Source organism: Solea solea, chromosome 3, assembly GCF_958295425.1.
Source record: "Solea solea chromosome 3, fSolSol10.1, whole genome shotgun sequence".
Taxonomy (NCBI): domain Eukaryota; kingdom Metazoa; phylum Chordata; class Actinopteri; order Pleuronectiformes; family Soleidae; genus Solea; species Solea solea.
This window is the reverse complement of record NC_081136.1, coordinates 18,146,680-18,171,840: the sequence shown is the minus strand read 5'-3', so window position 1 is coordinate 18,171,840 and position 25,161 is coordinate 18,146,680. Positions and strand designations below refer to the sequence as shown.

Below are 25,161 nucleotides of genomic sequence, written 5' to 3'. Positions count from 1 at the left end.
TGACATTGGTGAGGTCTGTAACATAAAGAAAAACATTGTAGAAAAAGAGTTGTTACTGGGGCTGAACAATTAATATTTTCAAATTGTAATGGCACTTTGAAAAAATGCAGTCAGCAAATCACAAAGGCTGAAATGTTCTGCACCAAGTAACGATTATCATCAGAAGAAATTGAATAAATACATTTTTTAATTAATTTTTTTTTTTTAAATAACATTAAAATCCAGTTTAGTGATTTCAGCAACTAAGATGTTAATATGTTTTAATTAGATTGTCTCATCTATGACAGTAAAATTATCAATAAAAGGTGCAGTGTTATTGAATTATTTTCGAAGATGTTGACTAATGTGTTAATATATTATATTATATATTATATTAAACTTCCAAAACTCAATACAGAACAAGTCAATGCACTAGATTCACCAATTACAGAAAAAGAACTCCCTCTAAATGAACTGCCCTCAATATCAAGCCAAAAAACAAAGCACCAGGTCCCGGTGCTACTATACTAATATATTCCCAACACAGCCTGATGATTAAATAATAATGATGATAAAAATACTAACTGTTGTGATGTTTCATCAGTTAACCCTAACCCACCAGTTTCACTCTCTGTCTATGAGAAAACCCTCCACATTCATGCGACCTGTGCAACATGCCAGGACAAGCGTGATGTTTGGGAGAAAGTAGGTTCTACTGATGAGATAAGAGCTAAATAAAAAAAAAACAACCTGTATGAATTGAGAAATCTTAGTGTGTAAGCAGTGAAGTATGTAAAACATAATTCATCTACGCTACACACACTTTCAGTTGTGTCTCAACATCAGACGCTTTTGCATTTTATCACCTATTGTACTTTTAATTCACATGACAAATAAACCTGAACACATGGGATTTTCAAATATTTTTAAATGTGACATGATTTTTACTTTTGGGAATGGCTGAACAAGAAGAGCCAGTCTTCATATGATATTAGTGATAAAAGATTGTGCTTGTAAGAGAATAGCCCGGAAGAAAATGACTTGGTGCCACGCCCAGTACTGAGAAACCCAACGAGGTAAGGTGAAGTTTACAGGAATTCTAATGGCCTGTTAAGTGTCTACTTCTATCAAACAATTTCCCCTTAAACGTGAAGTATTTCTAGCAAACTCACTAATGCTTTGCTTTTATTCTATGTTTTACTTTTTACTGCTGCTGCTGTCTAATGTGGCTGTTACCTGACACTGTGGACATAATTACCCAACTTCCCTTTTTGCAACTTTGTCTGTGTGTGTGTGTGTGTTCTTGTATTTGTTACCTCTTTAGGACCTTTTCTGTCCTAAACACTGACCTTGTCAGGACCAGTAGTCCTCATGGAGACCAAAAATCTGGTTCTAATGAGGCAAACATCATTTCTGAGGAACTAAATGATCACATTTTAAGGTGAAGATATGTTGTATGGTTAGGTTAAGGTGTGGGTTAGGCCAGTAGTAGTTATGGTTAAGGAGTATGGAGTAAGTCTCCAGGAAATTATAAGTAATGTCTTCTGAAGTCATGGAAACCAGACTGTGTGTGTGTGTAACTTTACAAAGGACTCAATAGAGGGAGTGTGAGGAAGACGGTGTGTAGTGTAGAGAGAGGGGGAGTAAGAAACACACTCAGTGAACTGTGCAGACACACAGCAGGAATCTGTGAGGACTTTTAACAGCCGGAGGAGTTCAAGAGGAGCAGAGGAGGCACAAACGGATACTCGGCTGTAAAAGGTGAGGACTGTTTACAGTACCATTGTTTATCTTCTTATAGGATTCATTTCTCTGGATTGTGTGTTACAATGCTAAATTAAAATATTCTTAATGTAAAGGCTCAAAAGAGACATACGAAAACCTTTGAACAACCACACCAGGAAACACCGCTACTTTTACCGTTAATAGCACTTCTGTCACATCTGGCGTAAACATAGTATTGTTTCATTTCTGTTGCTGCACTGTTTAGCCCTGGCAATGTGCTCCTGAGTGTCATACACCTTTTGTACTGTGGGGTCAAAAATGACCCTGTTTAAAAAATAGAAAGTGGAACCCTCAAACACATTAACACCATTTCTTTATTCCATTTGGAGTCAATAAGACCTTATTTTCATGAAGGTTCACCTTGTTTCGGAGTAAAAATGAATATAAAATGAGTTATTCTGACTTAAGTTAACAGTCAATCACATGTGTTGATAGATCATATATCAAAGTTGAGTAAGGATGCTGCCTTTTTGATCAGATTTGACTGTTTATTAAGCATAAAGTATAAATGATCACCCACATCTGTGTTTCAACTTTTTAGTCGACTTTATTCCAACTCATTACCTGACATATAAGACGTGTCAACATTCATTTCCAGAGGAGTAAAGAGCATCCCTTACTTACAACAGCTCGCTCAAGACAGGTTTTATGTCTCCAATTTTTCACCTGGAATGCAGTGAACTAGGGGTGAGGCCGTTCCCTGACTGTTGATGCGGCAAAAGCATTGAACACATCTTAAGGAATTAAGGACTTTAGGAAGCAGTGATTTTTTGAGGCCAAAAATTAAGAAGAGCTCAATTTTCTTTGGACTCACATGTTCACATGAAAATCAAATAATTGCCTTAGGCCGACTAACATGCATGTAAACACACTGAGTGACAGTAATCCTGTGTGTCTCAGGCAGGCTGGTTGTTAATGCAGGGGGTGCATAAACACAGTGCTGTCAGCAATGATGTGTCCGTACCTCATACAACCATTCTTAAAAAGCATTAACTATCCCCTTAAAATAAATAAAGGAAGTAAGTAAATTCCAGTAATGAAAGTTAGTAGCGGCTTACTATATGTAGAGACATGTGGGGTGTGAAGTCTTGGAATGTGCTCAGTGAGTGGATATTGTGACCCTCGCGACAGCTTGTACTTTAGTGGAAACCGGAGATGACCGCATCTCCTCATCTCATGACACGAAGGTGGGAAAAAGACCAAGAGAGTGGGAAGCTATTATGATTAATGATTAACTCTTGGTTGTGTGTGCAGTGCATGTAATAGTGTTGTAATAAATATCAGTGTGAAACCTTGCATTCATCGGTCTTGCGAGTATTTCACAATAAACTCAAGGAACTGAAATGCAAGACAACATTTAATTTGAAACGTTGACCAAAAGTGTGTTTGCCGCATATGCCACAGATCAACAATCATGCTATGAACAGATGTGAATAAAGAACATAAGAAGAGATGGTGTTGACTTTTCCCTCCTTAAATGGCAGAAGAAATAGAAAACGTAACATGGTCGCCTAAATGAAATGATAGACCATCACACCTCCAGTGTTGCTCAGGACTGAATTCTAGTGATCTAGTTGTTTTGTGACCTCAACTGGACAAACATTGGCAGTCATGTTTTTACTGAGAGTGAGCGTGTTTTTCACGCTGTATTGCATTTACATTGGAACCTGAAAGGCGAAACTGGGTGTGATATCAACCCTGAGTTGATTCCATTCAAATTGAGAGAAAACATGAATGCAAATGCCCCCTTTGTTAGCCACCAGTAAATAACAATGCTCGACGTGGTATTAAGGCCACACAAACTAGTAGTAGTAGCAACTACAGTTAAGAATGAAAAGGTATTATATGTATACGTGGCAGTGTGAATCCAATGGTTTGGTGAGGTTGCTCCAAGTTTCTTAGTGGGAAATTTTTAGTTCAGGGTCATTGGTTACACAGGAAATTCCAAATGTAGTTATATTTGTTTTTAGAGTATGTCTTAAAATGAATTGCATAGCTGTTACTTTATTGTCACATAAATAATGGATAAGGCATCAACAGTCACATGAAGTTTTATGATGCAGGCTTTAGTCGGGTACATTATATCTGCACCTTCTGCTTATTTGCATCAGTGTGGTTTGTTTGTATGTTGATCAACGGTTGAAATTTAATATTCAAATGATTACCAGGACTCCCTATAGCATTATCTGGGTGTGTTATAGAACCACTGCGATAAATAACTTTGAAATGTGTTTAAGAGCTTTGAACAGGGACCTTATCTTATTGGGAGAAGAGGAAGAATCTTGGTGTGTTAGTCAGAAACCTTTAAAATATTATAGACACAGCAGAAACTCAACAGTTCACACAATGAGCAAGCATGAAAAAAACAACTCCCTTTTAACAGAAGAAGAAATGTCTGACAGAACCAGACTGGTTCTGTCAGACATTACCGGGCCGCACAGAAAGAATACATAACTTACATTATTTCCGTTTTATTTATTATCTGATTCTGAACGATGTTTTATTTTGGAAAATTACCGGATTGTCTCCGCCCACATCTGTCACTCTCACCAACCTCACATAGTATGACAGAGGTTCTGCTTTAGGACATTCTAAGCTATTACAAGTTGTTAACACAATGTTAGGGCTAGCTGAGCTGTTGCTGCTTCTACATTTAGTCTTTGTAATTGCAGCATTTAGTTCAGACCAGAGTTTTATTGATCACAGGCTGCCACATGTAATCATGTGACAGTGGTGTGCACAGACATCTGGAAGGGCAGAGGCCACCTGTGAGCCATTGTTCCTGGCCACCGGTCCCCTTGTGCAAAGATCCTTGTTAAACATCAACCCTGTTAAACTCAGTCAAGTTTTTTTTATTCAGGAACACCTGAGTTACCAGGACTTGCAGTGACGTAAAAATAAAGTTAAACGCTAAACAAACAAATGAAAATATCAGAGAAATTTGAGAATCATACATTTTTTTATGAATACACAAACCAGGGCAACAATTGATCACAAGATAGAACATTGATATAGTGATTTGTTTTTGTTGGAGCAAAGTATTTACACAGTAATTCATGTATGCAATAATATTATTGGCAGTAAAGATGCTCTCTCTCTCCCTCTCCCTCCCTCCCTCTCTCTCTCTCTGTGTCAGATGGAGGTCTACACTGTTACAGTAGCAACTGGTGCGTCTGAGTACTCTGGTACCAACAACTACATCTATGTGACTCTGGTGGGAGAGAAAGGGGAGAGTGAGCGCACTCTGCTGGACAACCCTGGACTGGACTTCTGTCGAGGAGCAGTAAGTGTATCATTAGATGGTGTTTCGTGCACACTAACAGCGTAGCAACAAAATAAAACAGTACTATATGACTGATTTACTGGGAAACAAATATGACAGAAGTGATGTTGATGGAAAAATAAGTAGTATAAGGAAATCCTAACTTGGGGGTATCTGAGGTGCTCCCATTGAAGGAACACCTGTGACTTCTGACTATAAATGGAATGCAGCATTTGTGGTCACACTGTAACCTGCCAACTAAATTTAGCAGAAAATGGTCTTGTTAAAAATATACGGATGATGTGTGAATAGTCTAGGCAATGTTTCCATGGAAGACACACAAGGTTGATTGTACTTCCAAATCTTTCTACAATCACATCTTTCTGTCTTCATCCACCAGGTGGACCAGTACAAGGTGACCACTTTGTCCCCTGTAGGCTCATTGCTACTGGTCAGACTGGAGAAAGAAAGGTACTGGGTGGAAGACAACTGGTTCTGTTGCTATGTCACAGTGGAGACTCCAGGTGGAGACAAACTGACTTTCCCCTGTTACCGATGGTTTGTAGGAGATGTCAAAGTGGAGTTAAGAGAGGGAAAAGGTAGGAGGCTACACACTCCTGTCATTCACACTGGGTTTTTGCTAATATGAGTACACATATGTAGAAACCTCAGTGAGTGGAAAGCTAATTTATACCATTTTTGTGACCTGCTTTAAAAGTGAGTTTTCCCACTATGGGATCAATAAGGTTTAATCTATTCATCCATCCATCTTCTACCACTTATCCGAGGTTGGGTCACAGAGGCAGCAGCTTGAGTAGAGAAGGCCAGGCTTCCCTCTCCCCGGCCACTTTGTCCATCTCTTCCGGGGAAATCCAGAGGGCCTCCTCCCAGTGAGACGTGCCTTTCGGCTCAGGTCCTTCGCCACCATGACAGACCAATGCAGAGCCCACATTACTCCGGTCACTGCACTGATCTGCCTGTCGATCTCCTGCTCCATTCTTCCCCCACTAGTGAACAAGACCCTGAGATACATGAACTCCTCCACTTGGGGCAGGATCTCACTCCCGACAAGGAGAGGGCTCTCCACCCTTTTCTTGCTTAGGACCATGGTCTCGGATTTGGAGGTGCTGATCATCCCAGTCGCTTCACACCTGGCTGTGAACTGCTCCAGTCAGAGTTAAAGCTCAGGGCCTGATGAAGCAAACAGGACCACAACATCTGCAAAAAGCAGAGACCCAATCCTGAGTCTACCAACCATTGGACCCCCTCAACAACTGGCTGTGTCTAGAAATTCTGTCCATAAAAAAGAATCAGTGACAAAGGGCAGCCCTGGCAGAATCTAATCCTCACTGGAAACAGATCTGATTTACAGCCAGCAGGGCGGACCAAGCTCTGACACCAGTTGTACAGGGACCGAATGGTCCTTATCAAGGAATCTGGTGCGCATTACTGCCTCAGTACTCCCCACTTCCCAAGGGATTCAAGATTTATGTGCAATATTGCAATATTACAGTCCATGGGGGTGGGAGCAGCAAGGCTATGGGGCTCAAAGAGACTGGTACCAGAAGCCAAGCTGTGTGTGCGGGGGGTGGAGTGGTGGAGTGGCTCAGTGGTTAAGACCCTACCCTGTGTGCGAAAGACATCATGGTCGCAAGTTCGATTCCACCCCTGGCTGATTGTACTCAATTCCATTGTAAGTCGCTTTGGATAAAAGCGTCTGCTAAATGACATGTAATGTAATGTAATGTAATGTGTTGAAGCGAGCCCACCTATATCTAGATGGAACCTTTCAACCTCGAGCACCAGCTTAGGCTAGAGCCAGCTTCTGCAGCCTAGGGTTGGACTGCCAAGGCCCCCCCGACTTGGGTCACCACCCAACCTCCTTGACCCCTCCTACAGGTGGTGAGCCCAATTGAAGGGGGACCCACATTGCCTCTTCATGCTGTGCCTGGCTGTGCCATTTGGGTGCAGGCCCGGCTGGCTTGCCATCATGACCCACCACCAGACCTGGCTACAGGCGCAAAGAACGGATATGGCACTGAGTTAAATAAAATAGCACTGTCTCTTTGAATGTATTAATATTATTATTAGACAGGCACAAACTGTAGCACTATTTTTTCCTGATGACATTGTAGTTAATAATTGTACAATTAAACGTGAGTAAATCAGTGAGTGCTCGATTTGTGAGCCCTTCAGAACAGGGCCTTTCTGTATGGAGTTTGCATATTCTCCCCATGTCTGTGTGGGTTTTCTCCAGTTTTCCTGGTTTCCTCACACAGTCCAAAAAACATGGACTGGTGTACCCAGCCTTTAACCCTATGTCAGCTGGGATTGGCACCAGCGCCCCTTGCGACCCTCATGTGGAGGATAATGTGGTAGAAGAATAATGAATGAATGAATGAATTAAGTCAATGTGATAAGTTTGTTCAAAAAACACATTTTATGTTATAATCTAGATAAGATCATTTATTAAAGAACAAAGCAAGCAAGCATAAATAAAGAAACACATTGGAGATCAAATGTATCTATTGAACAGCCTAATACTATTGTATGGCAGGTTGTGTCCTCAGGCCTTAAGTTTAACAAATGTGACTTAAAGCATTGGGCCACTGATCACTGAACTGGTCTAAACTGTTGTTAAAAGTACATATTCCTGTTTTCACAGCTAAGACACTGAAGGACGACTCCTTACCACAGCTACTTTCACACAGGAAGACAGAGCTACAGCAGAGACGGAACATTTACCGGTGACAACAAGAATATCACAAAGATGAAGCTTCAGTTTCCACAGTAGAGGCTTCTTAAGTTTTATGTGTTAATATTATTTGAATTTTTATTTATATTATATTTGTGTGTCAGATGGATAACGTGGGCTCCAGGGATCCCCAGATGTGTTGACGCTAAAACAGAAGCAGATTTACCACAAGACGCACGCTTTGAAAATGAAAAGAGGAGTGACTTTGAACATTCCTTGCAATATGCGTAGGTGACATACACACAGAGATACACACACACACTTGCACAACATTTATTGTGAGGACACTCATGGAGATAATGCCTTTCCTAGTACGGTGGCCCTGAATATTCAACACGAATGCAAAAGCCAAAACTTACCCTAGCCCCTTCACGTCACTACCAAATTCCTAACCGTTAACCTAAACCCAATTCTAACCCTAAAACCAAGTCTAGCCCTCACAATGTGCTTGGGGTAACCGAATGTGAGGACCAGCCTAAATGTCCTCACTCCATATAGTTTCTAATGTTTTTGGTCCTCACACATATTCTGGCTTTCATTACTTCAGAGGACATTACATGAATCTCCCAGAGACTTAACTCTGACTACTGGCCCAACCCAAATACATACCTATAATGGCAACAACATAACCTGATAATAATAGTCTAATAAATATGGGGACTTGCTTTTTGTACCCATAAGGAAGACAGGTCCCCACTGTGTGAACAGATTTAGGTCCCCACAAGCAGCAGTCCAGTAATCCTTTCAAGGACTCTGCATTGACTTACATTCATTTTGACAGCCTAAATTAAGCATTACCCCTAAACGTAACTGTCACCAATTGGGTTCTGCCTCAATAGGACCAGGTTTTGGTCTCCATGAGGACTAGTGATCCTGACACGGTCAATATTTAGAAGGTCATCTATATATAAGATTTTTTTCTAGACCAAACAACCACATAACTTACACAAATTTGCAGTGGTGTGCACAGGTGGGGCAAGGAAGCAATTTCCCCCCTAATGCCCTAATGGACAATATCGCTGCATGCTAATGTGCCAGAAAGATGCTCACTTGTGTGGCTTTCATAAAGTGGGCGGGTCTGCAAAACGGAGCTTTTCATTTTCTATTCCGAATTAATATAATGAGTAATGAGCAGTCACAGTTAGAAAACTTTCAGTGGCCCTGGAGGTCCATCCATCTGTAGTAAGAGCCATGTGAACTGTGGCGGCCAATTCTTTGAAAATTCGTCATATTGTCTCTTCATAAAGTTCAGGAATTACTGTGTTGTTGAAGTGACGGCGGGATGGAATATTATACCACGGCTCAAGTACTTTAATCATGTGCTGAAATCCTGCATCCTCCACCACGGCATAAGGCTATATATCTTTCGCTATAAACACCATTGCTTTACTTGTGGCTTTTGCCCTTTCTGACTTCTCACTGATTGCCTGTTTAAATGCTGCGGGGAGCAGAAGTTGCGCGTCATAAACTGAACGATTCACATGTGCCGCGGACCGTGACAAGCGTGCCGACCGGGACAGATTTTTTTAATGAACCGTTCCACCCCTAATTTGTAGAGATGTGGAGAAAAGTGATGCAGCGCCCCTATAAGATGGCCTTGTAACTTGTTTTCCTACTTTCCCTACATAACAGTGTCCCAAAGGTTGTCCTTACAGGAAACAATATTCAGTGCTGTATAGGATATGTCCATCTGAGATAGAAAGTGATTCTGTGCTATAAAGGATGTCCCTGTATAGGTATATACAGATGAGTGAGAATGTGGGAAGTGATATACTAGTGGTACCTGCCTCACCGGGCTTCCAATACCCTTGTGACATTTAGAACTGTATCGCGCAGTAGGTGCCCTTCCCTTTTGCCCCTGCCCTTCCAAATGTCTGTGCACACCACTGAAAACTTGTGACGGCTGACTTTATGGTGCCACAGTTCTCACAGTATCTCAGTATATGATCAGATCTGTATCACAGAAACACAGGTGCACTTTTCCTTCAACCAGATTGCTGGAGTTGTCCCTGAAGAAGTTGGCCATTACCTTTGGAAAGTCCTGGACTGACCTGGACGATTTTAAACGGATCTTCTGGAAGCTCAAAAGTCCATTAGCTGGTGAGTAAGTGCTGCTTGAACAACCTTCAGAATATCAAACTGCTCTCGGTGAAATGCTTGTCATTATAACATTAAAACTAATTGCAGTGTTATGGGATTTGGAAAACGACACCAGCTATGTTTCTATTGATCCTATATAAACCTTGTTTTTATAATATTTTTGTCTTTGAGGAACTGCAACATTCCATATCCAAAACTCTGCCGTGTTCTCCTGGAATCTAGCATGCCTTTCCCCCCCAGGGTTTCTTATTACAGCACAGTGCCAAATAATTAATAATTAATTGTTTCTTTAATTACTTAACCTGTTGTTTAATTAAATGGAAATGCAATAACAATGCTAATTCAATAGCAATGCTATAAACAATGAAACTGGGATTTACACGTATATGAAAAGTGTAAAAAAAAAAGTGTTTAAAATGAGCGTGCAGTGCAGTGACACAATTATTGCACAGTGTTATTGCACATGTGTATTGAGCGTGACAGGTTGGGTGAGTAATACAGCACTTTTCATGCAAGGCAATGAAACTCAAAGTGATTCACAGGATAACAACATAAACAAGGAAAACAAACCACCATAAACAACCATGTCAGTCAACATATGGCTGATATTATGTGTTATTACAACAGTAATGGAGATGTGAGAGATGTGAGAAACTGAGGGAAAGAAGAAACACAGAAGTAAGAAAGAGACGGAAGGAAATGAGGAAAGTGTGGGAGCCACAATGTGTTTTCTGTCTTTTATTTTTTATCACAGGTCAACTTATGCATGTGTGTAGTTTTTGTGTCTGAACACTGGGTAGAGCTTTAGCATATACACCTCCAGGTGATGAGCACCACGTTTGTGAAATATTTTTTGACCATGTCAGTGTCAGCGTGTTGGTGTTATGTTGTGCATTTGGAGACAAATATTGTTAATGGAGTCCTAATGAGGACTCCATTACACCAGGCTTCAAGTGGTGGAGAGTGAAAGTGACCGCTCCAGACTTTATCTAAGGGGGAGGAGTCTGGGACAACAAGCCTTGCACTGATTAGACAATGGGTTGAGGAAAGAAAGCCAGTGGCAACATTTGAATACAGTAGCTGGTTGTTGACCAGTAGAAACCCCGATTTTATCCCAAATTGCATAATTGCAATAGTTGACACTACACTGTTAAGAGTTGCAGCTGGATCAACAAATAGTATTACTAGATACAGCCATGGTTAATGCATTGAAACAATGCCCAGAAATGATGTTGCAGTGTATTGTCATAGCACCTGGATATCACAAATTCTTCATTTATTATCTTATTTTGAAAACCGGATGTCCTGATCCTGCTTGTCCACCCGTTCAGGATCGTTTCAATGGCCACAACATGACAACCATGGCGGCAGTTGTTTACTGCAGAGAGATCCCTGCAGGTGTGGAGTGTGGATGTATTATAAGAACTGGATAGAACACCGGCTCCTCTGCCTTGAAGACAATTTTGTCATGGTGGCCACTCGTGGTACTGCAACAGAAAATACAACAAAAGCAATTTTCCCATTGACCACAATAGTAAAAGAGACATGGACATAGGCTTTTATGGATTTTTATATTCTATATTTTTAATTCATGGAGTTTCATATTTGTAAAACATTCCTATAGGGCATAAAAAGCCCAGAAAAATATTATTTCCCAGAGTGACGTCACAGCTGTGTACGAGCACAGCAAAGCGCGGTCATGTGTCGTCTCTGGAGCAGAGACCTCTACTGTCAGTGAACCATATGGTATGAAAACTTTATGAGAAATGCGCATACTCAAATGGCTGCACAACCCGGAAATAAACCCGGAAGTCAGAAACTTTTTTGGCATATGCGCTGGGTGAGCAAGTCCATAGGAATGAACGGAGCCAATGGGACGGTGTTCTATCCAGTTCTTATAATACATCCATGGTGTGGAGTCGGGTGTGCATCACTTTCAAGTGTCCCCTGGAAACACTTCCGTTGTGTGATATTTGCAGCACTTTTTTCTTAATGTGTTGTGTTGTGATATTTGCAGCGCCCTGACCTCTCAGGGCCACCATACATGAACACTGGTTTACATCTGAAAAAAGGTGGCCTAGGGGTTTAGTTAGACTTTAATAACAAGCATGACTCAAATAGTATTTGTCTGTTTGTTTTTTCAGAGTACTGTATGGAGCACTGGAGGGAGGACTGGTTCTTTGGCTACCAGTGTTTGAATGGCTCCAACCCAAGGATGATCCAGAAGTGCAATAAGCTGCCAGAGAACTTCCCTGTGACATCAGACATGGTGCAGAGCTCCATGCCTCCCAGGACCAACCTGGACAAAGAACTCAAGGTGGAGAACATAGTTGGAGTATATTTATACTGTATACAGTATGCTTTTTTTCTTTAACATTTAAAGTGAGAGTTACTTTTCTTTTGTATGATGTACTGACACATAGTCAGCACTGACTAAGTCTACTAGATCTTCATCCCAAACGAGATGGCTGGTATATGCTGATCGATGTTCATAAAAACTGTCAATCCGATCATGACTTCCTGGTTTGGTACTCGTGACTGATCCATGTAAACATGAAACATTTCCATTTTGTTACTGTTGGAAAAGGATAAAAACAGATACTTGTTCAAACAGGTCCATGAGAAATTGAAGTGGGCTGAATCAACCAAATCAAAAACCTGTGAATGATTCTGTATTTTGGGCTTTGGCCTGAAATTGTCCTGTTCTAGGGCTGTTCACTTAGAGAAATGGGAGAAAGGGACTTTGTTTACATGTCAATGACAGGAGAATGACTGAATCATTGAACAAACCACAGACACTTCCCTGACTGTTTTAGAGTAAAGACAATAAACACATTTTTTAAATAATAACAATTATTGTTTCATATCCAGAAGGGTAATATCTTCTTGTTAGACTACGCCATCATGGATGGGATTCCCAGCAACATCATCAGGGGTAAACCTCAGTACATCGCTGCTCCTCTCTGTCTACTCTACCAACATCCAGATAAAGGACTCATACCTATTGCTATACAGGTAAATCCACCATTTCACCCATCTACAACTCATAGACTTGTACTGAAACACTGAATGAACTCAAATGCAAATGTGCAGCCATTGAGAAATAAAATTGTTTCATTGCAACAGCAGTAATCAAGCAAAAAACCTGGGACTGGTTAAGCATTTGAGATTATTCACATGATCTTGAGAATATACGATTTAAAATGATATAACGATCTGAGATTAATTCATTGTAAAATAATCTAAAGATAGAAAACAAAAGCAAGCAAACAAATGAAGAAAAAAATGTCCAGGACTGCAATGAATAATTCATCAACTGATCATAAATCGTCAACTGTTTTCATAATTGATTAATCCCATGGTTCTCAAACTGTGGTACCAGTGGTGCGCAAGCTTCCTCTGTTGGAGAAATACTGTTCTACTGTTCGTACTGACATCTGAGTGGAGCTGAGGAATTTAGGCTACATAGAAAATGAAACAAATAACAACAACAACAAAAAAAAATAATAATAATTATATTTAGAGTCAACTTATCTCTCACTCCATCTGAAACTAATTTGGCTATACCAGTCTCTGAAGTACTGTATATGTGAGGAGGAGGCGGATGAGAGAGTGAATGATCTTATTGGGAATGAATCCACCTCCTGTGAAAAGTGTGTAGCTGACTATGCTCATCCTATTTACACCACTGTATTTTACTGTTGGCGATAATGAATAATAAATATAGCAAGTTTTCAGTTTTTCTTCTTCTTTTTTTATTGTTTTCATATTCCTATTTAACCTTGTTGATTAGGTTGTATGTGGACAATACAACTAACATTTGATTGATTGAGAGTGAAAACCAAGTGGAAAACAATGAATATGAATATATACTATACTGTATATATTACCCAAAACAAAAGACTTAGAGACCGTTTGTGCTTGTGGTCCACAGCTGGAGCAGACTCCGGGCCTGAACACGCCAATATTCCTACCCAGAGACCCGTCCCTCAGCTGGCTGCTGGCTAAGATGTGGGTGCGTCACGCTGAGTTTCAGGTGTTCCAGTTGCTGTCTCACCTGCTCAGGACTCACCTGGTGGTGGAGGTGTTTTGTTTGACTACTCTGAGACAGCTTCCTGCTGTACACCCTATATATAAGGTAAACCATTTTATTTAGTTATTTTGGGGCATTCATTTAGTTCAAATGCAGAGAGAATTTAACCTGCATTTACTTTTATTTTTTAAGTCATGTGAATTTTACTTGAAAGACTCAATGAAAGTGACAGTAGGCAAGATCACCTTATCCCACTTTGAAGCATGTTCAACAGATCCAGACTTTCTTTGAGTGAGTCAGACATAACAATCAAGACAATATAACAGACATAACAGATCAAACAAGTATGACAATGGTGGTTATTAACTTGCTTTTTTCCCTCCTTCCAACTCCTCCTAGCGACTTTTATTGTCAACAGTGACTAGCGACAAATGTAGCGACATTTTCGGGTGTTATTGGAGACTTTTGTGGTGTTTGGAGACTCTCACGTGAAAGCCTGTATCACCCTGCAGTTACTGCGATTGCCCGGGACAACTCATACTGTGGTTTATACTGATAAATAAATAAAGGTTCTCAATAGTATTAAAAAATTTTTTTGGGGGGGGGGCGTGAAAAAATGTCTGTCCTCTAGGGGGGGGCATGACAGAAAATAATTGAGAACCACTGATTTATCTCTTTTTATGAGAAAAGTGGACTGATATTTATTTATATTGCGCATTTCATGAACTCAAAGTCACCTTGTATTAAAAGCGCACAAATGAAAAACAAAAGACAAATAAGTTAAAACCATTAAAAATTAAAAGCAGTCTCGAAGAGGTGAGTCGTTGTGAGAGTGAGTTGTTGAATTGCATTCAACACTTTACAATAAGGATACATTTACATCAGTAAATTATGTAATAAGCCTTTTACTCATGTTAATTAATATTTAACTAAACATTTAATAATGTTATTCGGGATCATTATGGTATTAATACATACATTACTAAGACTAAATGACATTTAAGTGCAGTTCATTCTCCTTTTTGGCTTTAAATGAAGATGGATGGTGCGTCTGTCTCACTTTCTCACTCACTCCAACTTAAAGACAGTGCTCCCTAAATTTCACCAGCATGTTTCCTGCCATACAAGAGGAAACAAAACTTTGGATCATGTTTACTCAAACATCGCAGGAGCCTATACCACATCTCCCCTCCCCCACCTGGGTCAGTCAGACCACCTCTCATTGTTCCTCGTCCCCAAGTACTCCCCACTCATCCAACCTGTGAAGCCATCAGTGACAAACATCAAAGTGTGGCGAGTGGGGACAGACACTGTACTTCAGGACAAGTTCCATCACACAGACTGGAGTATGTTTGCTTCTCAGGCTACCTGTGGTTCTCACTCAGATATCAACATCTACACGTCCTCTGTCCTGGAAAAACCACCATCGACAGTATTACAACATGGCAACAGATCACCACATACCCAAACCAGAAGCCATGGAAGAACAAGGAGGTGCGGCTCCTGCTGAAAGCACGCAACATCGCCTTCAGATCAGGTGACGCACAGGCCTACAGCACATCCAGGGCAAACCTGAGGAGGGGCATCATCAAGGCTCATCAAGGCCAAGCTCTGCTACAAGCAGAAGGTAGAGGAACACTTCTAAAACTCTGACCCCAGACGCATGTGGCAGGGCATCCAGGCCATCAGTGACTACAAACCCAGCAACTCCACCCCAATAACAACAGATGTCTCCTTCCTGAACGAGCTAAATGTCTCTATGCTCGTTTCGATAGAGACAACAGGGAGACCACGACGGGACCCCCTGCAGATGACCAGCCCCTCTCACTCACCCCCACAGACGTCCATGCTGCACTGAGCCGCATCAACACCCAAAAGGCTGCTGGTCCAGATGGCACCCCCAGGCGTGTGCTTAGTGCCGAAACACTCCAGCCGGACGTGCCTGAATGACTATCGCCCTGTAGCACTCACACCCATTATTATGAAGTGCTTCGAGCGACTGGTCCTGGCACACATGAAGAACTGCCTCCCACCCACACTGGACCCTTACCTGTTTGCCTACCACGGCAATAGGAGCACAGAAGATGCAGTCTCCACCGTGCTGCACTCATCTGGACAACAATAACACCTATGCAAGAATGATGTTTGTTGATTTCAGCTCAGCTTTCAACACTGTCATCCCCTCCAAGTTAAACACCAAACTTGGAGACCTGGGGGGTATTCCATAAAGCAGGCTAAAGGCAAAGCCAAGCTTAAATGGCCAAGTCTGGCTAATATGAGTGAGAGTTCGGTTCCATCAAAGAGGCTGAGATTAGCCCCAACTCAGTAACCATGGAAACTGACTCTGGCTAAGCCTCAACCATGGCTAAGCCACAACTGTGGCTCAGGTTTCCGTTCCATCAATCTGAGCCTCAACCCTGTTCCACCAAGGTGGCTAATGTGAATGCTAGCCATGTAACCATGGTAACTTATGCTGCCGGGCAAACCTGGTCTGTAGCAGGCTAAAAGTGAAGCTTAGCACCATCTATGTCCAAAGAATGTCCAATAGACAGAAACAGAGACACACAACTGTCATGTAATGATAAAATAATATGTAAAACATAAAATATATGATAAAATGTATTAAAGAAATGATTTATACTAATAATTATATATTATATATAAGTACATGAAAGAACATTATCACCAACATAAAATATAATAAAAAATAAGACACAAATAAATACAAAATTAAACTAATTAGCAAAAAAATATAATAAAAGGAAATTGAGGCATTGAAAATAAAAGATTGAATGTGTACACCAAACCACAATAAGATGATTGATTTGCTGTCACCTGCATTCACTTACTGTAATAGGGGTCCTCGTCTCCATTGTATTGCTTGATTTGCTAAAATGATTCTAGATAAATAACTTTTTTTTTTTTACAATCAATAGATCTGTCATATGATTATTTCCTATAGAATGATAACCAACATTGCATTTCGTTATGTAATTATCTACCATCAATTGTATGATAAATGTGATGAGTCATGTAAAATACTTTGATTAAATGTAGCCTATTATTATCAAAAATGTAGGCAAGGCAACTTTATATAGCACATTTTAGCACAAGTTGATTCAAAGTGCTTTACATAAAATAAAATGAAAATACAACAATTCTACATATAGCATCTGGGACAAAATACAGAAGTAGCACAAAAACTAGGGCTGCCAAATGATAAAATATGGAGAATTTCACATAAATTGCAGTGAAACAATAATGCTATTTTAATTATGTTCATATGAATGTTACTTATTAGGGCTGTCTTTTTGTTCTTTGGGGATTTTCCTTTTAATTTTAGGGATTTGGTTGCATTCATAATGATTAATAATTAATTAATATTATATTTTATTAATTAATATATATTATATTAATTAATAAAATATTATTAGTTAATAATATTCATGGTCCACATAATTGATTAGTTTAAAACAAAAACCATCAAGAAATCAATTGGTAGATTATTGTGTACATATATTTTGTCCCTTTGATGGAGGATTTATATAACATGATGATGCTGAAATACTTCATTTTCTTTGTCACTTACGCATTCAGCCTGTCGGCAATATTCTGCCACGCCACATCCCTCGCTTTATTGAATGCCGCGGTATTGCCCTTCTTTGGGATTATGTGGCTGTAATCCTCATATACCTCCATGAGGAGGGTTTGCTCCGCTGCAGAGAACATCTCTGCACGTTCTTTTCCTCTTGCTTTTCGGCATTTTTCACAGTTTCCGCGCTCGACTAGAATGGGCTTTTTATTTTCCCTGTGGGCGTGCACAAGTTGAGGCTTAACAGTTGAGGCTTGACTAAGCGTCAAGTGGAGCCAGCTGATTTCACTTGATGGAACGGCTTGGAGCTAGATTGGGAGATGGAGCTTAGTCAAGCTTCAAGCTTACACCTAAGTCTGGCAATTCTTAGCTACGTTGATGGAATACCCCCCAGGGCTTCAACACCTCCCTCCGCCACTGGATTACGGACTTTCTGACCAACAGACCTCAATTTGTTAGGTCAGGACACTCCTGCTCCAGCACCATCACACTCAACACAGGCGTACCACAGGGCTGTGTGCTGAGCCCATTCCTCTAATAAGCTATCAACCTGTAAAATATGTCCATAATCTGTAAAATATTCTGTAAATTAGCATTTATCCATATGTCTATTAATATAGCGTATTCACTGCACCTTATCTGCATATAATAATCAATATAATTGTATTTATAGCGCTCATTTATATTCATATTTGTTTTTCTATATGTATACTTATTCATAAAACATCCCACTAAATCCACCCATCCATATATACTCATTGCATGTTACTCTCTTTAAAAATCTACTTCTGTACATACAGTATATACATACATATTCTTGCACTTTCTGCTTGTTGCACTTGAGATGCAAACCTCATTTCCTTACCCGTAACTTGTATTTGAGTAATGACAATAAAGTTGAATCTCATCTCATCTCATCCCATCTGTAGCTAACACACTCATTGTGTTTGTTGTCCTGCTGCAGCTCCTGGCCCCTCATCAGCGCTACACCCTTGAGATCAATACTAGGGGGCGCACTCAGCTCATCTCTGCTGATGGCATCTTCAAACAGGTATGGAGCTCTGAAACACATTTGAGTGGGATTTCATTGGATAACAATGCATTTTATTGTGACGTGGACAGCACATACTTTACCTGTGATTATTATAGTCAAAATCTCACATCATTTGAAGAGTGCTCTTCACGAATATGGAAACATCACCAGTGACATTATTCCAGACCTGCAGCGTTACATTTTTAACTTTGTGATAAACGTTTCCTCATTCTACTCCAGAGAACAATTACACTTCACAATAAAAGCATATAAAATAAACAAGATATTTAGGTTAATTTATGTTGGAGTCTGAAGTTGTGGTATTTAGATTCCCGTTCAGCAGTTAAGGGGGAAATATAAACTTAATTTACCACAATTGTGTCCCTAATTTAAATAAAATAAAGGTTTTATTGATGTCATACATCGTTAGATGCTAGCGCTGTATAATAGAAAAGCCCCTCACGTCCAAACACGTGAATAGCATCGATAGCAGGATTATAATGATAGTTGTGGTAATGATGACGCTTGTGTGTAGGTTGTGTCTACAGGTGGTGAAGGCTTGTTGATTCTGGCTCAGAGAGAGTACAAGGTGCTGACCTACCGCTCCCTTCAGCCCGGCCATGACTTTAGTGACAGAGGAGTGTCCCAGCTTCCAAACTATTTCTACAGAGATTACAGTCTGATGCTGTGGGATGCCATACACGGGTCTGTGTATCACCATGAGTCACCATGAGTCACTAAGACAACAGCTATAATGCACTTATATGTGATATACTGTCAATTATTGTTACCCCTCCTTTAGTTTTGTCTCAGGTATGGTTAACCTCTACTACCAGTCAGATAAGGAGGTGGAGCAGGACCTGGAGCTCCAAGCCTGGTTTAGAGAGCTGTCACAGGAAGGCTTCACTGAGCTCCCCAGCTTTGGTGAGTCATTTTATCCCAAAACTTACAGACTTTCAGAAGGACTGTAAAGCTGCTGTGAATGCGTCACAGCTGAGCAGAAATATAGCTGCGACTCACAGAAGAGACTTGGTAATGTTACTGGACTCCTACTATAACAATCTGAGCCATGTATTGGTGAAAACAAGCACTTATTAAGTTAAGTTACATTTTATTAATCCCCTTAGGGAAAGTATTCCTCTGCATTTTGACCCATCCTAGAATTAGGAGCAGTGGGCTGCCACACTGAGTAGCGCCCGGGGAGCATTGGGAGTTGGATACCTTGCTCAGGGGTACCCCAGCCCTTTTTGGCCGGGTGGGGATTTGAACCGGCGACCTTCCGGTTACAAGTCAAGTTCCCTTTCCACTTGGCCACGGGCTGCCAAGTGGAGATTATTATGGAGATCACTCAGAATGGCGACGGCCCCGTAAGATTACACTGCGGCTATTGCCGCCTATTGATCTACTGGATCATTTATGAAACTTTTTGTAAGGACTATTTACAATACACATAAAAATAGGGCCCAGGTTTAAAAAATGCCGGAATTCCCCTTTCCGCCACATTGTTAGTCATTAAGGCAAAAATGTATATAGTATTGTCCAGTTGATGATGGGTGTACTGTATTTCAGGTTTGCCCAGTCATCTCAGTAGCAGAGAGGTGCTGTCTACTATGCTGGCAGTGGCCATCTTCACCAGCTCAGTCCAGCATGCTGCCACAAACAATGGACAGGTGCTGATTCTGCCATACTTGCACACTGTAATGTTAATGGTTGTTCTTGTTCCCAGTGGTTTCGCTTATTGTTAATGTTGTGAAATCAACCATGTCTCCTAAAAATGACATTCCCACACAGCTTAATACCCTCAATTATATTTTAGAGGTAGAACATATTTTTGGAATCAAAATAAAATTGCTTTTGGTAACGCTTTACTGTAAAGACACAGATGACCTTCACCTGATCACCTTTTCCAGACCCATACTCAATTTTAAATAAGATTTGGATGCATTCTGGTATAAGCCAGTGTTTAGGTAATTACTCAGAATGTCCCAGACGAGTTGCTGCTTAATTAGGTTTAACCAAAGTACAATCCTAGACAGTGGATGGAAAAGGGTGGCACAACTAAAGATGAAGTGGTCTCTGAGCTAAACCTGTACTGGGGTTTAGCTATGCTACAGTCACAACTCAGGGGATTGACAGTATGGTTACAGTCACCGTGCTTCTGTGGACCACTACTTTAAAAATGCATCAAAAGGCACTGAAACAAAGTCAAAATCTCCTCTGGATGTAAATCCTGTTACTGTAACTGCTGGGAAGTGAATGCACCATGTTTGTCCAGGTTAGCCAAGGCAATATCTGTGTATTCAGGGTGAATACTCCCACCATGTATAACCTGTGACCAAGCACAGAGGAGGAACATGAGCAGCGAGCAGACACATAGTCTATTCCAATTGAACACTGGATGCATGTATTCACACACCACAATCGGATCATTTAATTTAAAAGATGGAACTGTAAATTCCAATCGGAACAAATCTTTTCAGAATGAAGACATTTTGCACTTTAAAACATAGCTCGTGTTGTGTGAAACTGGTCTCACACTCAATTGTCCTGTCTTAAATATTCTCCTGTCTGATCTTGTTTCTAAGTTTGATTGGTGCGCGTGGGTCCCCAACACGCCCTGCACCATGAGACATCCGCCGCCAACAGACAAGGATGCTGTTACCATGGAGATGATCATGGAAACACTTCCTGATGTCAGACAGTCCTGTTTGCAGATGGCTATCTCGTGGCACCTGGGGCGTGTACAACCAGATGCTGTAAGTCCACCTCTCTCTGGTTTGCATGGTGATGGACAATTTTCCATGTAATGAGCTGAGAGCAGATTCAGTCTAATAATGAACACAATGACTCTGTCCTCATGTGATATTTATCCAGACACACACTTTGGTTTTCTTGTTCAGATTTGCAGAAATGTCTGAGAAACGCTGTTTTAAAATTAATATCATATGTGATGAAATGCTTTTATTATTGTACAAGTACAAAGAAAATGGAATTCCCATCCTACTTAGCTGTGCAATCCATTTGTTGTCTACACAATGCGCTTTACACTAGGGCTGCATAATATATCAATATTATATCAATTTCGTGACATGAAACATATGAAATTGTCATATGTTGATAAGGTATATGTGGTGAATTATCCTGGTTCTAAAGGCTGTTGCACTGATAATTATCATTTTTATTACATTGAATAAATTGGTGAAATGCAAAATATTATGTATATATATATATATATATATATAAATATTGATTTAAAAAATTGTCAAAATGAGGTCTGAATATGTTTAGTTAGGTTTGTGTTATAGCAGACTATGACCATATTTGTAGTTTATTGTTTCTAGCACACGTGAATACCATTCATTTAACATTAAAAAGTTAAAGACATAAAGTACGGTGGCTGGCAGGGGCAAACGCACTGCAACGAAAACACAAACGAAAACAAAAACACACACAAACCCCAAAACACACAGGACAGAAAACTAGGGGATTTACAGTAAAAAGCCTGCAGTCAAGCTGATTTTTAAGGACATCGACGTCCGGTTTTCAAATAAAACACTAATCGTATCTACACGTTTGAAAGCACACCCCCTCGCAGCTATGTGTCAGAGTATATATATATGTATATATATATATACATGTACATATATTTACTCTATACTGCTGTAATATATCTATTTTCCACATGGTACTGTATATTTTAGTACAAATAAATTCATAAATTAAGTAAACATTTAAGGGCCACACAGTTGGTGTAGTGGTTAGCACTCTTGCCTTTGCAGCAAGAAGACCCGGGTTCAGGCCCCGGTTGGAGCAAGGGCTTTTCTGCATGGAGTTTGCATGTTCTCCGTGTGAGTGTGTGGGTGATCTCCGGGTTCTCTGGCTTCCTCCCATAGTCCAAAAACATGCAATACGGGGATTAGGTAATAGAGTTCTCAACGAGCCTGAAAATTACGACCCGACACACCAGCATGAATTGCAGTGTGTTTAAAAACGTGAATAAAGCACAAAACCCTTAGAATCATTTTTATTTCGATGCATTGGGAACAATGCACATTATTCTAAATCGAAACATGAAGAAAAATGTATCCATTTTATAACTACTTTACAGAAAATTAAGAAAAATGAATAATCGGCTGTTCAAAAAAATTTAGCATTCCTGTGAATCCCATAACTAATATTTAGTTGTATAACCTCTGTTTCTGAGAACTGCTTCACATCTGTGTCGCATGGAGTCGACCAACTTCTTGCACCTGTGAACAGCTGTTCCAGCCCAGGATGATTTGACGACATTCCACAATTCCTCTGCATTTGTGGTGTGTTTGGGGTCGTTGTCTTGTTGAAACACTCATTTCAAGGGTATTTCCGGTGGGAGGAGGAAAATCTGTAAGTTAGCTGCTCTGTTTCAGTCTCATTGCCACAGGTTTGTACAAGACATATTCTGGGAAAGGGCCCCCCACCCCTGTGCACGCACCCCTGTAATCACGCACAAATCAACAGCGGTACAAAGGTTGCACAAATGAAAGAAAAATGGGTTGATAATAATTTGGTTGTCATGTAAGGAATGTCACAGATTTTCCTCCTCCCATCGGCTAAATGGGATTTTTGTCCAGCAACACCTGGCTAATAATAATAATGAGAATAATAACAATAATAATAATAACAATAATAATAATAATAATAATAATAATAATAATAATGATAATATAATTTGAGGGACCCTATAAGACATTTCACACAACTTATTCTTTGTGTGTTGACTGAGGGCCCTGCCAAGACACCAGGGGTGCATAACCTATAGTCTAAGGGGCCCTTTTAAGACATCACATAATTACTGTGGTATAGGATAGTGTTATTTTGCCTCAGGGCCACATTAAAATGTATTCATTTATTTAACCAGATAAAAGACCCATTGAGATTAAGACCTCTTTCAATATCGGGTGAATAATATACCTGTCGTAGGAATGGTAGGGCAGAGGTTTGGGTTTCAGGGCCCCTGGACCTGGGCCTTTAAAGAATTGCACATATTTAGCTTTTTCAGAAACACAGAATTGAATTTAATGTAAAAATGTTAATTTTTAATAAAAATGTTTCCTTCCTAGATTCCTTTGGGCCAATACAAAGAGGAGCACTTTACTGAGGCACAGGCCGTGGAGCTGATCGACAGCTTCAGAGCAGAGCTTGTGAAAATTGAACAGCAAATCCTCAGTGAGAATGAAGGAGTGGAACTGCCGTACCTCTTCCTCCTGCCCAGCCGTATAGAAAACAGCATCACTATTTAGAGGAACCCACGGGATGCAACATTCAGGAGCTGATGTTACTTTGACAGTCTTTAATGTAAAGACAAGATAAACAAATGTGATACCAAGTGGTGAAGTGAGAAAGATGAAAGTTTGATTTTGATGGATGCTAATTGTAAAAATAACAAGAATAAGGTCATAATATAATTTCATTCTGAAGTCATCTGTTTCGTGATGGAGGTTTGTTGCTCTTTGTGAAAACAGATTAGCTATGTCCCAATACTCAAGGCTGCATCCTCCAAGTGGTTTGGAGGAGACAGAAGTCAGATGCTGTGAGAAGTGAGACGATCAAGCCCACAAAACTCACCAATTCTCATTCTTCTTCTCCCAGGCTGTACAATGAGAGGTTAAATGTCCTGAATCACAGTTCTTTTTGCCCCTTTAGAAGCCTGATTACTGGTTTGACCCTTAATCAGCTAGAACATCCTAAAAAAATCATCAGCTAAATACAATTACCACAAAAAGTAAGGACATTTGTGTTTGTTGTAACAAGGCTTCTTGGAAATAAATCTTATACTGTTGGAATTTCCCTTCTAAATTGTGCCACTTTTGTGGGGAGTTGAGTATGTGGGTTGCGGCCATGAGAAACTTGCCAAAACTTCTCTGCCAATGCACAGCTTATTCTCCTATTGCCTCTTGTTTGGTGTTGTTTATTGGATTGGACGACTGAAGTCTGAAGAAACAAGACACACAACAGCCTGGCACCTCCTCCTCATGCTGGTCACCAGCTTGGTCTTCAACGGGCATTGGCTGATTTCCTTACTCTTTGTGCTAAGTTTATATAAACATATCAGATGTAAAATAAATATATCAAAAACATCTTACATTTTTCAACGTAGTTGTGTAACTAATGGTCGCATTTTTTAGTTTTTCAGTCAGTTCTGTTTTTGTTTTCTTGATGGACACTATTTTATGTAATACTTGCATATCCCAGACTGAGACCAACATGGACAAACATGGATTAAATCATTTCACTTAAATAACTTCATTTCATGAGCAAATTTTCCTGACCTGTAATAAGATTTATAACTTATCAACTTATCGCTGCACAGATTTCTGATTTCAGAACAGGTCAAATGAAATGTAATTAATTGTAGGAGCATCACATCTGTGGAAAGTATGACCCAGGCCTTCCATTTGTAGTCAGAACTCGGAAATTCCAAAGACATTACATACATTGAGCTACAGAGGAAATTCTTTAAAGCTCAGACTCTAAAACTGGAATGACGTGCTTCACAAGACCAAGACTTTCAACTGGAATGACATGCTTTGGAAGATCAGGAGTCAGTGTCATCTTTTTAAATCTCTTTTGAAAAACCCACTTT

The 25,161-nt window shown here is 40.1% G+C and overlaps 1 protein-coding gene across 1 annotated transcript; it reads left to right on the top strand.

Annotated features, from left to right (window-relative positions):
* Positions 1–1,574: 1,574 nt before the first annotated feature.
* On the top strand, positions 1,575–24,655 carry alox12 (arachidonate 12-lipoxygenase). Its single transcript, XM_058625554.1, has 15 exons — positions 1,575–1,740; positions 4,901–5,047; positions 5,427–5,625; positions 7,692–7,773; positions 7,886–8,008; positions 9,775–9,881; positions 12,026–12,198; positions 12,753–12,896; positions 13,816–14,019; positions 18,471–18,557; positions 19,075–19,244; positions 19,342–19,463; positions 20,109–20,209; positions 21,125–21,295; positions 23,639–24,655. The coding sequence occupies exons 2-15, from the start codon at positions 4,901–4,903 to the stop codon at positions 23,816–23,818; spliced, it is 2,010 nt and encodes a 669-aa protein (XP_058481537.1). The 5' UTR covers positions 1,575–1,740; the 3' UTR covers positions 23,819–24,655.
* The last annotated feature ends 506 nt before the right edge of the window (positions 24,656–25,161 follow it).

Bases quoted from the DNA above. Each gene is read 5' to 3' on its own strand.
- alox12 (XM_058625554.1), top strand. From the start codon at position 4,901: ATGGAGGTCTACACTGTTACAGTAGCAACTGGTGCGTCTGAGTACTCT. The intron at 5,626-7,691 runs GTAGGAGGCTAC...CTGTTTTCACAG, and splicing joins GGAGTTAAGAGAGGGAAAAG to CTAAGACACTGAAGGACGAC. The intron at 9,882-12,025 runs GTGAGTAAGTGC...TTGTTTTTTCAG, and splicing joins GCTCAAAAGTCCATTAGCTG to AGTACTGTATGGAGCACTGG.